Below are 15,775 nucleotides of genomic sequence, written 5' to 3' on the forward strand. Positions count from 1 at the left end.
ACCCACATCGCCGTATGAGACGCCGTACAAAAGTGGTGCAGCTAATTGACGTATGTGAGTACTCAGCCACAGCTCAACTATTTACTACTTGGTAGATAAAAAAAAGATAAAAAATTAAAATGAGACACATACAATCTTGGGCATTCCTCTGGGCACCCCGACACCCGCCACGCACCCGAACAGCCAAACAGCTACATTTGGCGTTCACATGGGGTGCGTACGTGGGTGTGTGTGCCTGCACCAATTGTAGGTTTGGCAGGAAAAAAGGGGCAGAGCCAAAGGAGGAATAGAAACGCTGCAGAGAGGAAAAAGAAAACCGTTTGAGCTAAATGAACGTGGACTAAAGCAGTGGCAAAGTCCCAACAAAGTACTAAGGCTACGTCAATACAGAGTCCATATTTAATTGCAATATCAGTCGGCTCAGTTTCACAGTGTTTTCACGCTATAGAGCTTCTTCTTAGCGACTCATGTCCATCGAGGAGTTCACATCCGAGGGGAACATCCAAACAGCTACACTTGGCGTTCACTTGGGGTGCGCATGCGGGTGTGCGTGCCTGCACCAATTGTAGGTTTGGCAGAAAAAAAGAGGCAGAGCCAAAGGAGGAGTAGAAAAGTTGCAATGTCAATCTGCTCATGTCCAGCGAGGAATTCACAGCCAAGGGGAACAGCCGAACAGCTACACTTGGCGTTCACTTCGGTATTTATAATGCATGCGTAATATGTAATGTCAAGTGTCTGCTCAGTTCGGTATTCAATAGGCATATAATGCACTTGTTTCAAAGATGTTTACAATACCGGTCTTTTCGGAGTGCACCAGTTCCCAAGTGTTCCCTTTGGCACCCACTGGACGACAGAAGCTCCCTCCGATGGCCCTCGTAGCTTCTTTCTGTCAGCGAGGCTGGTGGGCAGTCTTTCCTGCAAGCCGGCACTCTGAGAGGCCTCTCTCTGGATGCGGACGACGTCCTCTCCTGGCTTCTGCCCAGCTCCTGCTTCTCGCGCTACATTTTGGAGGCTCCCACATCTGTGCCACAACACGCCCCACTTGTCTTGGGCCACACATGTTCTTCGGGGTCTGTGCCGGCGACCTGGCTCCTGCACTGGTCCCACCACGGCAGTCTCCAACATGAGGGTTTCTCTGCTGGTCTCTCCCACGCAGCCTCCCTCGCCTTCTCCAACCCACATTTTTTACACCTGCATCCAATTTAACCGGTTGCAGGTGTGTGTGTTCACTTGGGTTTTCCTGATTAAAGGGACATGCCTGACTCTCTTCAGGCATTTTCTTCGTCCCAGTACCAGAGTGGTAATGGCAACGTATGGTTTTTGCCACTCTGTCTCCTCTTCTTCGTCCCAGTACTTTCAACTGTATAATGTGGGGAAATTATGGGAGCAGTCCATAAAGGTCATGGGAGGGTTAGGTAGGTCATTATTAGGGAAAGGGGGATACCATGTCTCACCTGAGGGTACCCCACTCCCAAACTCTGAGGACCCTCCACCCCAGTGATCCTACCTTGCTTCTCCACCCCCAGGGTCGGGATCCAAGAGCGATGGCCTTTCTCTGGCCACCTGATAAAAGGATCCAGGGGGTCTAGGAGTGAGAATAACCTCAGCTTTCTCACAATGCTAACATTGCTCTTATATCATTGGCTCAAGCTAATATTGGCATTCCCTTGAACTTAGCAACAGACAAAAATAAACGCCTCCTTTGAAGTACTGTGGCGAGAATAAAGGGACGAGGAACCTTGAATGGAGGAGGAAGAATCCTACCCAGAGGTAAGCCTCTGATGTACAGACTTTGTGGAGGGGCAGAGCCAGCAGTATAGTGGAGAGACGCCGGAAAGGCTGGTGCCAACAAAGGTGATACAGCCAAGACAGAGACAGGGACGGGAGCACCTCATACCTGGTGGTGTGACCACACTGTAGCTTTGGTAGGTCGGGGACCCGGGAAACTACACCGAGACCTTGACGGAACGGAGGAAGTAATCCACCACAGAGTTGGCCAGAAGCAGAAAAGCAGCCGCAGGTGTGCCGGCGACACCGTGGAGAAGAGCGAACAACAGCATCCCCGCTGGGATGCCATCCCACTGGAGCACATCCAAAGGCAGAGAAGGTACCAGGGTTGCTCAGGGAGGAGGGAGGAGAGCAGAACCAAACGGAGAGAAAGAAACTGACAAAGAGGGTTACGGTAGGCCTAGAAACCAGAGTATGGAATGTTGGCGAGAAACACTGATGCAACCCTAGAGGTTAAGGAAACTTGAAAGCCAGAGGGACCTGGAGAACCCCTGAGAAACAAGTGACATCTGTAAAAACATAAGAAGGGATCCTGGAGGGTTCATCCACTTTTTCCAGATATGAAACCAATAGGGACAAAGTGGTCAAGGTGATTAAAAAGGAAAAACATTCCTCCATGTAACAAACTTTAGACATTTGAATTATTTAGAAACTTACAAGCCTATCTGAAGAGGCTAATAGGACAGCTGAGAATATTCCTTTCTGAACTATTTTTAAAGGAACTAAAGACAGCGATCGGAAGGACAAATGGCCAAACACAGCCTAAGCTGAGAGGCTATTGCTTTGGCTTATCTTCTTGTTTTTACACAATGTTAGGGCCAGATAGCGATATGGTTTCGACTGAGAACTACTTTTGATTTTGACTACGAATGAGCACCTTTAGCTTTGTTTTTGTAGATCGGAAAAATCCCTATTGGCTATAGGAATAGATAGGATTTTTGTTTCGATGGGATTGGGTCCTCCGACGTATTCCATATCTATGACAGGTAATGTCCACAGCTGTGCTGCTTTGGAAAATCTTCGGCGTCTGCATCCTGCGTCGATGACGTCGATGCGCCGTCCCCGAGGACCTCCTCTGACGGCCAGCGTCACCCGATGTGATAAGTAGGACGCACGACGCCCATAGCCTCAGTTCAGTTTTTTCCGCGAACGTGTTCGCTTCGTGAATCTCGGTACGCCTCGACTCTTTGGAGTTTGCTGTTTTCAATTCTCGGTTCGTTGAACCTGTTCGGTTTTTTGTGAAGTCCTGTTCATGGCGATGTCTACTTCGTCTTCAACCCCGCGTCCGGGCTTAAAGAAATGCGGGGACTGTGGGTTCAAGATGTCGGTCACGGACTCGCACGACGCCTGCCTCTGGTGCCTCGCGGAGGCCCACGATACGGACGACTGTGTCGACTGCCAGTCGCTCACGGCAAAGGCCTTGCGGCAATGTAAGAAGAAGCTGTCGGTAGGCCGGGTGTCTAAGCCGCGGAAGTCGAGGTGTGCGGAGCTTTCGATGGATGACTCGAGGAGCGACTCTCCGCGTCATTGTCGGGAAGTCCACTGGGTTCCTTCCAGGAGTCAGTCTCGCCACTCCTCTGCCTCTTCGAGGCATTCGGGAAACGCCGGCATCGGTCGCCTTCCCCGTCCTCTTCCGAGGACTCCGCCCGTCAGCGGGTCGCTTATCCCTCCATGCAAGCGACACCGGAGGAATGGGCTTCCTTCGGGAAGCAGATGCTAGCGATTCTTGAATCGCAGGGCACTGGTCCGTCCGCGCCTCCGAGTGGGGTCGGTCGGCACCGGTCGAGAGACACCGCTCGTACACCTTTGGGCTCGGGTGGTCGGCACGGCTCGCGGGAGAGGTCCCGCTCCGACAAGGGTAGCCGTTCTCACCATGCCCGTTCCAGGTCCCAGTCCTAGACGCGCTCGAGACCGCGTGATCCTGTGCCGTCTTCGAAGAAGACGTCGACGCCTGTGGCGCTGAGGTCGTCGACAATTTCTCTTGAGGCTCCGCCTCCGAGGGGGTCGTCAACGCCATCGGCGCCTAGGTCGTCGAGAGACACGCTTCGAGGCCTGTGTCGACGCCGTCGATGCTGGCGGCGCTGCAGCGGACGTCGACGCCGATTCGCTCGACGTCAACGCCTTTTCTGTCGATGCGGGCACTGACTTGTTCGGCGCCCTCGACGCCTTTCGAGGCGGTGGTGTCGGAGGGGCCCGGTGGCACGGGGTTAGCCCCTAGAAAGGCTCTGGCTAAAGCAGGCACTGCTTTGGTCCCCAGAGGTCTTCCTCTCCCCGCCTGGAGTAAATTTCAGAGGGTGATGAAGGCTCTGATGACGGCTTGGTCCTGGTTACGGTTCCAGATGAGCTTATCTCGGGCCATAGCCTGTTTGATGACCTGAGGCAGTCACTGCATGATGCAAGTGGACTGGACACCTCTCCGGAGGTGGAATTTTGTAGGCCGGAGCCTGGCACTATGTCTCGGGTCACTGAGTACTTGGGTTGGTCAGCTCCCCCAGGGGAGTTTGTTCAGGATGATCTCACGGACATCCTTGATCTTGATCCCCCATTGACCCGGTTTTGCCGTTTCATATGGCTCTGCAGAAGGGTGGCGGCAGCTTGGACTGCTCCGGAGAGTCTCCCGGCAGTGGGCAAGTCTTTGTCGCGAAAATACCGTCCAGCCAGTAGCGACCCCTGCTACTTGTCCAGGCACCCCACTCCGGAGTATTTGGTGGTGCAGGCGGCTACGGCCCAGGCAAAGCAGGCGTCGTATCCTACCATCCCTCCGGATAGGGACGACAAACGTTTTGACGGCTGGGCGAAGAAAGTGTTTTCTTCAGGGGGTATGGCGCTTCAGGCGGCCAACTCCATATGTGCCTTGTCTTGTTTAACACACACTCTATGGAACTGTGTTGATTTAGCAGCTGCATGTATTCCCGAAGGGGACGAACGGGATGGTTTCATTGCTATGGTTCAGGATGGCAAGGATGCCATGTGTGAGGCTGTTCAGTCGGGTTTGGACATGACAGATTGTGTCAGCCGGTCCATGGCGGCGAGCACCGTAATACGCAGGTTTGCGTGGTTGAGGAAGTCTGGTTTCGCTCCTGATGTGCAGTCCCGGCTCCTCAACATGCCCTTTGACGGTGAACACCTTTTTGGCAGCAAGGCTGACGAGAGCCTTGAGCGGTTGCAGACCTCCAAAGCTGCAGCAAAGTCGTTGGGCGCTGCAGTTTGCCAACCACTGCCTTTTCGTCCTAGGGGACAGCAATGGAGGGGAGGTTCCTTTCGCTATTACTCGTCCTTCAGTAAAGCGAGAGGAGCTAGCAGTCAAAGAGGCCACCTTAAGAGTGCCAGAGGTGGAAACAAGGGTACTCTAGGTGCCAAGGCCGCTCGGGCAGTTGCCTCTTTGCCCTCAGGCAACGCCGCAGCCGCTACCACTCAGTCATGAGGCCAGGCCACATGGTTCGCTGGTTGGGGGAAGGCTGGCGCAGCATCTTGTAGAGTGGCAAGCCATTACTTCAGATGTGTGGGTTCTGGAGATCATAACACATGGCTACTGTCTTCCTTTTCGGCAGAGTCCCCACGACAATCCACCTGGGAACCTCTCTTTGAAGAGTCTGGATCCACTCCTTGCACAGGAAATTCAAGCCCTGCTGGAGAAAGGCGCCATAGAACTGGTGCCTGTAGCAGGGAAGAACAAGGGATGGTATTCCCCTTATTTTTTGATTTCGAAGAAAGACGGGGGATTGAGACCCATCATGGACTTGCGCCGTTTGAACAAACTCCTCAGGAAGGAAAAGTTCAAGATGGTTACTCTCTCTCAAGACCTCCAGACCCTTCAACTTCAGGACTGGTTGGTGTCTCTCAACCTCAAGGATGCTTACTTCCATATTCCGATCCATCCCAAGCACAAGAAGTACCTGAGGCTTGCGGTTGGCGACCCGCACTTTCAGTTTCGGGTCCTGCCGTTCGGATTGACCTCCGCCCCGAGGGTTTTCACCAAGCTCACGGTGGTGGTGGCAGCGCATCTCAGGAAAGGGGGGATTCACGTCTACCCCTACCTGGACGATTGGTTGATCAGGGGGAGCTCTCCCGAGCAAGTCCTGGATCATCTGTCCGTCACCTGCCACTCCCTTCACAAGAAATCCCATTTGACACCAACGCAGCGGCTCCAGTACATCGGAGCAGTGCTCGACACATCCCTGGGGCAGTGTTTTCCTCCCCAGGTGAGGGCTCTTCACATTCAGCAGATGGTGCACAAGTTTCAACTTGCCCAGAATCTCCCAGCGTCCGAGCTCTTGAGACTGCTCGGCCTCATGGCATCCTGCATTCTTCTGGTGCCTGTGGGCACTCAAGCTCCAGTGGTCTCAGTCCTCTGGCAGGCTGTCGGACCTTGTTCAGGTGCCGCCCTCGGTCGCCCAGGACCTTCTGTGGTGGGCCGTCAAAGGCAATCTGATGAAGGGGGACCCATTTTGGCTGCCCTGGCCGGAGGTGAGGATCGTGACGCACGCATCCCTCACGGGATGGGGAGCTCATGCCAACGAGTTGACAGTCAGCGGTCGTTGGTCTCCGTCGGAGTCCAGACTCCATATCAATCTGTTGGAGCTGAGGGCCGTGAGGCTAGCCCTGAAGGCTTTTCTGCCGACTGTGCGGGGAAAGAGTGTCCTGATTCTAACGGACAACACGGTGGCCATGCACTACCTCAACAAAAGGGGGGGGCAGGGTCACTTCCTCTGTGCAGGGAGGCGATGCAGCTCGAGTTCTGGGCCATCCAGCAGGAAGTTTCGATCTCGGCTGTACATCTGGCCAGAGACGACAACGAGACAGCGGACGCTCTGCGCAGGCAGAGCACGGTCTCGAACGAGTGGGAGCTGGCTCAGGAGATTCTCCTGGAGATCTTCGCCCTTTGGGGACTCCTCAAGTGGATCTCTTCTCCTGCAGTGTCAACCGGAAGTGCGAAAGGTTTTGCTCGCGGGAATTTCCTCCAAAAGGAGCCCTAGGAGATGCGTTCGTGGTGGAGTGGTCATTCCCACTGCTGTACGCGTTTCCTCCAGTCCCCGTCATCCCGCAAGTGCTGTGGAGGTTACGGAGGTTCGGTTCCCGGATGATCCTCATTGCTCCGGCGTGGGCCCGGAGGACGTGGTACCCGGACCTTCTCGACTTGTCCATCTGCCCTCCACATCGTCTTCCCTACCGAGATGATCTGCTCTCACGGGAGGGGGGTCAGGTTCTCCATCCAGAGGTCAGATCCCTCAACCTTCACGCTTGGCTTCTGAAAGGTTGAGGTATAAGGATTGGGACCTCCCTGAAGACGTGATGGAGGTGTTGCTCTCGGCCAGGCGGCCAGCAACAAAGTCTCTGTACCGTTGCCATTGGAGAAAGTTCTACGACTGGTGCAGAGTTAAGAATGTGGATCCTTTTGAATGTGACATTCCCATGGTTCTGTCTTTTTTGCTTTCTTTGACCCACAGGGGCTTGCAAGTGGGGACCATTAATGGTTACCTGGCGGCGCTGTCCATATTTAAGCACTCATCTGAAGAGTGTTCCTATTTTAAGATTCCTTTAATTTCTCAGTTTTTGAAAGGGCTCACTAATGTGTTCCCTCTGTCACCTTTTCTGGTGCCCGGTTGGGATTTGAACCTTGTTCTTAAATTTCTTATGGGTGCTCCGTTAGAGCCTTTGCATTCTTGCCCTTTGAGACTGCCAACTCTTAAAACTGTGTTTTTGGTTGCTGTTACTTCCGCTCGCAGAGTGAGTGAGTTACAGGCACTTTCAGTTAAGCCACCATTCACTGTGTTTCATAAGGACAGGGTTGTCCTTAGAGTTCGTCCTTCTTTTCTTCCGGAAGGTGGTTTCGGAATTTCATTTGAGCCAGAAGGTTGTTCTTCTGGCGTTCTATCCTCCTCTGCATCCTGGTAAGGAAGAGGAGAGGCACCACAGGCTTGATCCTAGGAGAGCGTTGAGCTTTTTACCGCATGTCCCGGGTCAGAGTGGACAATCAACTTTTCATTGGTTACGCTGGAAAGCGTTTGGGACATGCTGTGACGAAACAGACTTTGTCTCGTTGGATTATTTTAGCTATCTCCGAGTGTTACCGATTGGCGGGTAAGGACCCTCCGGCTGGCTTGCGGGCCCATTCTACCAGGGGAGTGGCTGCGTCTACTGCCCTGCAGAGGGGAGTTCCTATTCGTCACATCTGTGATGCAGCCACATGGGCTTCAGTACATACTTTTGTACGTCACTACTTCCTCGATTCCATCAGAGGGCAGGATCTGGCCTTTGGCAAGGCAGTCCTATATTCCGCAATTTGATTGGGCATACTGAATTTGTGTTCTAAATTCTTTTCCCACCTCCTTGCTTGGTACTGCTTTGGGAGTCTGTCATAGATATGGAATACGTCGGATGACCCAATCCCCTCGAAGAACAAGTTGCTTTCTTACCTGGTAACGTTCGTTCGATGGGATGGTCCGACGACTTATTCCAGCTCCCTCCCTACCTTACCCGCTGCAGAATTTCTTTTGCGATTGCAGCTTGCGTTCCGCAAGGCCTTGTGTGTCTGACTGGCAGAATACTGGTGGCACACATTCTGGGAAAAAACTATAACTGAGGCTATGGGCGTTGTGCGTCCTACTTATCACATCGGGTGACGTCAGCTGTCGGAGGAGGTCCTCGGGGACGGTGCATCAACGTCATCGACGCAGGATGCAGACGCCGAAGATTTTCCGAAGCAGCCCAGCTGTGGACATTACCTGTCATAGATATGGAATACGTCGTCGGACCATCCCATTGAAAGAACGTTACCAGGTAAGAAAGTAACTTGTTCTTTTAGTTTTATAAACACCCTTGAAATGTCATCCTTGAGTCCAACACCTTCTTCTGGTTTGCTACATCCCATGTCACAACCGACAATAAATCTAATTGGATAAATATCGAGGGCCTCCGTCAGTCGCAGATTGTAGAAACTCGATCTTCCATCCACCTCCGATATCCTCTTGATCCTCTACACTACGTAGTCTGCACATTGAGGGGCTATTCTTCCTGCCTGCTTCTGATTGCCCAATACCTCTTGGCCAGACAGTTCTGAGGTTCTCCATCTCAGGCTAAAGCGTGATGTGGGAATATTATCAGTCCCCAAGCATTCCTGATCAGCACCTTTCAAGGGGCTATTCTCCAGCCAGATCCAAATATCCTACGCTACCTCAAATAAGTATGCCATTGCATCCACAACCACCTTCACTTTCTCTGAGAGGAACCTCATGTATTCACAGCCTAGATCGGGCAGCTTATTTCTATGTTGGAAGATATTTACAGGGAAAATATGATTGTGCAGTGTAAACAAGGTTTGGTTCTGGCTCCTTGTGATGAACACCCCATAAGTATATCGGAAATTTGACTATTGATTAGTACAGTTAAGGTAAAAAAGGACCAAATGATGGCTATAGAGTGTATATTAAAGCTGTACTTGTTAATGTGCATTGCTTTATTACTACTGAAGATTCTCAGCCTGGCGACTGGGTATTATTCAGATCATGTGAGAGATACCAATGCTGGAGAATCAAAGTTAAAGGTAAGTAACTTTTATTTTTAATACGGCAACTGTTTCTTTCATCACCATGATGTATGGAAGTCTTTAAAGAAGAGAGACAATCTAGTGCAAGATCATGCTATGCTAACAAATTCAAAATGTTTGTAGCATGTTATAATTGGAAGGCTTTACCACTTTTATTCAGAAAATATGGTTATTAGTAGAGCTCACAGATCAAGTTCTATCCTATGGTTCCACCATGGTTAATTTATCGGCATTATATACATGCACCAAGCACAAAACAAACCATTATTTTTAAGGAAACCAGTCTCTAAAGAGATTATGGAGTGTTAAAAGCTAAGCATACTCAAAGCTGAAAACTTAACAAGGTATCCTATAGTTTAAAGCTTTCTCTATCCAGGTCAATGCAGAAGTGTTGCCAAAATTAAACACTTAATGTCGCATTCACAATTGGCAATATATGTATTAGACTAGAGGGAAATGTATGCAATCTCAGTTGTTGAACCTTTCCTGTTAATATACAAGGAAAAGCTAGTACTCATACGTCCCGTCCCCTTTCCTCTATCCTTTTGGGAGTCCTCCAACATGGGGACAGTACCGGAACCTTTGGCAGTGATAAATTGAGCTTCCCCTTTAAATTTAGTATAGCGTGCAGGGACGCTGCCTTTGGGCATAGGAACGCTGACAGCAAGGCACCTACTTACGGCACCTCACCTCAGTCACTTTTTCCGCATGGACAGTGTTGGACCTGGCAGCCGGCGCAGAGCCTTTTTGCAAATTTCCGCGTCAAGACAAGGTAGGCCCTCAGTTCAGCACAGCTCCTCAACGCTGCAATATTTTTTCGCTGGGGTTCCCACGGACAAGGGTGCCTTGGATTCAGTGTCTGCCAGACTTAAGGCCTCTAAGGCTACTTGCTCTCAAGTCATGGGGCCCCGGGGCTCTTTTGGGCGCTCTGACAGCAGGCCTGAGGCTTTCCAGGCTACCAGCTCCCTAACCAATGGACTCGAGGGCCTTACCCTGCTGTCCTCAGAAGGGTGATCAATTTCGTCCTCTTCTTCGACCCCATTGGGTAAGCGATCGTCGGGTGCCACCTCGCAGAGTCTGTCCTCGGAACGATCCAGCACAACTACCAATCAGCTAGCCGAGGGCTCAGCGCCTATCGGAGTGATCTCTGAGGTTGACGCTTCTGCATCAGGTGCAAGACCCAAGCTGTATCCTCCCACGTCTGAGGCAATTTGTGTCTCAGAGCCTTCGTGCCCTCCTGCTCAGGGCGTAGAGCAGGGCCTAAAAATGGCAGAGAGGTATGTGGCAGAGCCTGCCAGGCCGGCAGCCAACTTGGACTCAATTCGGGGTCTGTCTGTGCTCTAGCCCATTGAATGGGCTTTGAAGGAAGATCCCAGACCCCTTCTCTCTGGAAGAAGCAGCAGATTGTATGGTACAGGCATCTTGTCTTTTCAGGGGTACATCTACCCATCGCAGCCTTATGACTACCTGCCTCAGGTGCTTCTGCGCTTTGACCAGGAGCGGATACCAAGTGCATCAGAGGGCTGGGCTGCTATGGACCCGGCGGCTAGCGAGAACCGCACCTTTGAGCGTTTTCTCCTCCTCATGCGTTCCCCTCAGATGATGGGGCTCCTGAAGGATATAGTGAAGGAGGCGTAACTGCAGGTGGATCCTCGCCGGGCCCCTCCTCCGGTGGTTCCTCTCGTTCCTCCAGCACTTCCGGTTTCCAGTGCTGGTCCCTCCCCCAGTCTAGGCCCTACCGGTTCTTCAGACCTCTCCAGCTCCTCCTGTACCACCAACATACCCCCCCACCCTCAACAGCTGTTGGACCTGTCTTCTGCTCCTGACTTAGGAGGAACCCAGTCAGCAACTGTGTCCCAGGCCCGGACTCCCCTCGGTCTGAAAAAAAGGGGGTTTGATGACGACGACGCCCAGGACGATGAACCGTTAGCATCCGCTAAGGCCGTTCAGGACTGACTTCAGGGCCTGGCAGAGTTCTTCAGTGTGCCTCTGCCTGAGAAAGCCTGCCAGGAGTCAGGAGTGCTAGCAGAAGATTTGGGCAAGCGCACCACAATCTGGTCTGGCATCCCTCCAGAAGGATGACCTGCAGGTGGCAAGAAAGATCTGGGAGAAGCCCAGGGCCATCACCCAGATGAACAAGAAGCTGGACAGCAGATTCAGGCTGACGGACGGGTAGCAAATCCTCCTGGCCTCCCACTTTCTGCCGCACTCTTCAGTGGTGATGTGGCCTCACTATATTTTAAGCTATTGCTGTGGCCTCACTATATTCTAAGTCATCGTCTTCGTCGTCTTCCTCCATGAGAGCCACCTCCAGCCTTCTTTCCAAGGAGGACAATGTTCTTGAGTCTTTGGGCAAACACTGTTATGCCCTCTTGGGACTGCATCTATGGCAAGCCAACGTCAACACACCCTTGGCTGCGGCTAACCAGAAGCTGTACCGAGCTCATTGAATTTCTGCCTTGCCTTCCTTTGTAAAGGAAAGCCTCCTTCAAGGCTGATCTGGTGAGTACCCGGGCCATTGTGGAGGACCTCATGGAGTCTTTGGTCTCCCACATCGACACAGCCAGCAGCGGGCTGTGCCTTGGTGTCGAGATGAGAAAGGCAGTGTGGATGCATGCCACTAAGTTTTCATTTGACATGCAAGAGTGGATATGGTTGGTGAGGGCGGGTTTACCCGAAGGGGTGTGCACTCCTGCCAGAGATTGGCAGATATTCTTAATCTGATGGGGCTCTCCCTCAATCAGTGGAAGTCACAGCTGTGCCCCTCCCAAGATCTGTTTTTTCTAGGGGTGCGTTGGAAAACAGCCATTCAGCAGGTCTTCCCCTCGCCCAAGAGAATCCTCTCCCTTTGCAAAGCGATAGGGTACTCAACCTCAGCATGATGGTTCCAGCACTGTCTAGGCTTGGTGGCCTCCTGCGTGCTTACTGTATAGCACGTTCACCTCAAGCTTCACTCGGTGGCCAATTGGGATCAAGAGATGGGGTCTCAGTCGGACCGGATCCCAATACCCCGCTCCTCCTGCCCGATCTTCACTGGTGGCTGATAGACAGCAGTGTTTCTCTGGGAGCTCTCTTCACCTGACCAAGCCTTCCCTGGTGGTGTTGAGGGACTCCTCTTTTGGGATGGGGGACTACTCATGAAGAGCTATGGAATTCATGGCACATGGTCCAGGGCAGAAGCCCTCCAGCATATCAATCTGCTCGAGCTCAGGACAGTGGGCCTGGTCCTCAAGGCATTTCTGCCCCTTATCAGTATGGAGGCGGTATCGATCTGGGAATGGGCCTTGTCGGAAAGGGTTTAGATTTCCTCATTCCACCTTCTGGGGCACAGCAGTGCAGAAATGGATCAGTTTAGCAGCTTGGGGTTCAACACTGACGAGTGGGATTTGCACACCGATTCCTTGTTGCCCCTGTTCCAGCATTGGGGGTTCGCAGACCTGGACTTGTTTGCATTTCCCAGGAATTCCAAGTGCCCCCAGTTTGCTTCCTGGGAAGGACGAGATCGGGGGTCACTGGGAGACGCCTTCCAGGTCTGTTGGCATGGCCACAGGTGTTGTGTTCCCGCTCTCTCCTCTGCTACAACAGACCATCTGCAAGTTCTGTGCTTCGGTGGGCTGCAACCTCATCCAGATTGCCCCCCACTGGCCTTCGGGACCTTGGTTTTCGGATCTGCTGCAGTTGTGCTCCCAGGGTCCCGTCCACCTTACAATCACTAGCATGGGCTTCCTGGCGCAGCAAGGAGGGACAGTGGAACATCCGGACACAGACCCCAGCAAGCTGGCATACTCAATTATTCGATGACAACTGGGACATCATTCAAAAGGCCATGAGGCCCTCTACTGGGTCCCAGTATAAGAGCAAATGGAATAGGTTCTACCATTGGCTTTGTGACAAAGGGGCTGGATCCTGTCACCTGTCCTCTGGATGAAGTGCTGACTTTTTCCACACAGCTGGTTCGGACTGGAGTTCAGGTGAATAATTGCTACACTTATCTGGCAGCCATTGTGGCTTAGAAAATTCCCCATAGCATGTGTTTTCAGGGACCAACCCGGTGGTTAAGGCCCACCTTAAGGGGTTGTGTAGGCTTTTTCCTCTGGTGCATAGACCACACCCGGTCTGGGACCTCAATGTGGTTCTTGCAGTTTTGCAACGCAACCCTTTCGAGCTGATGGCCTCAGTGGACTTCCGCTTTGTCTCACTAAAGACAGTTTTGCTGGTTGCTCTCATCTCTGCGCAGGGTTAGTGAGCTGTAGGCGTTGTCTTTCTGAGAGCCCTTCACTACGTTTCACAACAACAAGGTAATCCTGAACACTCACCCACACCTCTTGCCCAAGGTGGTCTCTCCTTTTCATCTTAATCAAGAGATCTGCCTGCCGGTGTACTTCCCGAACCCGCAGTCCGAGGCAGAAAGGGCTCTACATTCCCTGGATCTCAAGGGGGTCCTCAAGTTTTACATCGCTTGGACGAAATCCTTCAGGAAGTCTGAGGCATAGTGTGTGACATTTGGGGGCTCCTCCCCCGGCTCTCAGGCTTCCAAGGCTTCCATCACCCACTGGATGGTTCGGGCCATTTCGGAGGCGTATACGGCCATGGGCAAACAAGTTCCTGAGGGGATTCACATCCATGCGGTAATAGCTAAGGCACGGCCGTTGCCTTTCAGAGGCATGCTTCTTGGAATGTCATCAGCAAGGTGGCTGGTTGGGCCTCTCTGTCGGCCTTCTGTAAGCACTATTCCCTGGACACCAGCTGCAGACATGATCCTGAGTTCAATCAGGCAGTACTGAAGAACTTTTTTGCTTGTCCTAGATACACGAGGCAGGTTGTCAAAGCTCCACCCTATGGTCTTGTTCGGTGGAATCACCCACAAGGATGGAGGAAAGGGGACTGGATGTATGAGTAATTAAAGTTACTCATAATAGTACTCATAGTCCCCTTTCCTCCATACGTCCCACTCACCTTCCATGCTATTATCAAAAGGGACTGAGGTGAAGCGCCGGAGGGCGGTCATCAGTGGGTCGTTCCCATGCCCGAGTCCACGGCCCATTAGCTTAACTGAATTTAAAGGAGATGCTCAATTTTTCACTGCGAAAGGTTCCGGTATGGTCCCCATGTTTGGGAACGCCCACAAGCATGGAGGAAATGGGACTATCGACTATTCACTATGGTGAGTAACTTTAATTGTTCCTAACACATCCTAGAATCACACGTAAGGTGATATTTTACTTCTAGGTTAACTAAATTATTGGGCTTCCAATTTACTTTAAGGGACTGTGGTCTCTTGCTCGAAGAATGCTCAAAAGCATTGTTTGTTTAAAGTAAACACAGGAAAACTAGTCTTTTATTGCTTTCCATGAAAAATATTGAAATAGATTCAGGGTAGGGTGGGAATACGAAGATAGTGTATACTTCATTAAAAATGTTACAGCTAGCAAATTAAATGTGTTCATATAAACTAAATGTGCAGTGCGTAAGAGCTAAAGCTGCAATAAATGTCAGGTTGACACCTATTTGTTTATAGATTTAATCATAAGTTACCAATCTGGGTCAACCACTAGTTGGTGACAGATGCAAAGCACGTGAGTCTATAATCTGTGTAAAACTGCAAAACTGTGGTTCGAAACAAACGGAAAACTTTGGAGGAAATGTTTTCTACGATCCACCCCTAGTAGTTTGTTTTGAAGGGCACCTTTCTGCATAAAGTGCTGTTGACTTTTTGCAGACAAATTACACAGTTTCTTGTTCTAAGTCTTTGAGCTAATACAGATTTAAAATTGTGCTGCTGTGTGGTAATTATTTCCTTCGAGCTAGATTTTCAATTCCACTGTGTCTTTTTTTATTTTATTTCAGTGTGCTATTCTTTCCCCAGCATTTAAAGTGAGGGAGTTTTCGGTCACAGATGTCGTTCAATTTTCCATATCTTTAAGGTGGACAACAGAAGCAGATGAAACAGAAGGGTAAGCTACAAAATCATTTTGAGGTTCTGTTAACTTCTTATATTTGGAACTTTCTTTACTTTGTGGTCTGGTATCCCCGACTGAAAGTCGGTAAACATCTTAATTTCTTTTTTTTTCCCTTTTTTTTTGGCATAGTGTTGCTATTTATATTCATTTGTTCCTGACCGTTACACTATATCTTTCTTCGGTTTGTTTACTTTACTCTTATAAGAATCCTAATTAATCTTTTCCGATACACAATTATTATTGTTTGTTTATTAAAACTTTTCACAGTTATTGTACAGCAGCACAATGAAAATACGTAAAAAAACTCACACCATTTATATATAGGCACAAAGGATCATGTAATTAAAAAGGAAAGAGAATAAAGTACATCTCACATCCTCAAATGCAATAATTAGGTTCACATAGACTAAAACCACACAGAACAACATACTGGTTCGATGGCTTGGGCCATATGTCATTCTGGATGTTTGTGCCACCTCAC

At 50.7% G+C, this 15,775-nt stretch overlaps 1 protein-coding gene across 1 annotated transcript in view; it reads left to right on the forward strand.

Annotated features, from left to right (window-relative positions):
• Nucleotides 1-15,775, forward strand: part of HSPH1 (heat shock protein family H (Hsp110) member 1) — a 2,244,846-nt gene that overhangs the window by 1,125,368 nt on the left and 1,103,703 nt on the right. Inside the window, exon 9 of the mRNA XM_069639955.1 lies at nucleotides 15,182-15,288. Within this exon, the coding sequence (XP_069496056.1) occupies nucleotides 15,182-15,288 (107 nt within the window). The remainder of the gene's footprint in view (nucleotides 1-15,181; nucleotides 15,289-15,775) is intronic.

This window comes from Ambystoma mexicanum, chromosome 7q, assembly GCF_040938575.1.
Source record: "Ambystoma mexicanum isolate Mex_15411 chromosome 7q, UKY_AmexF1_1, whole genome shotgun sequence".
Classification (NCBI taxonomy): Eukaryota; Metazoa; Chordata; class Amphibia; order Caudata; family Ambystomatidae; genus Ambystoma; species Ambystoma mexicanum.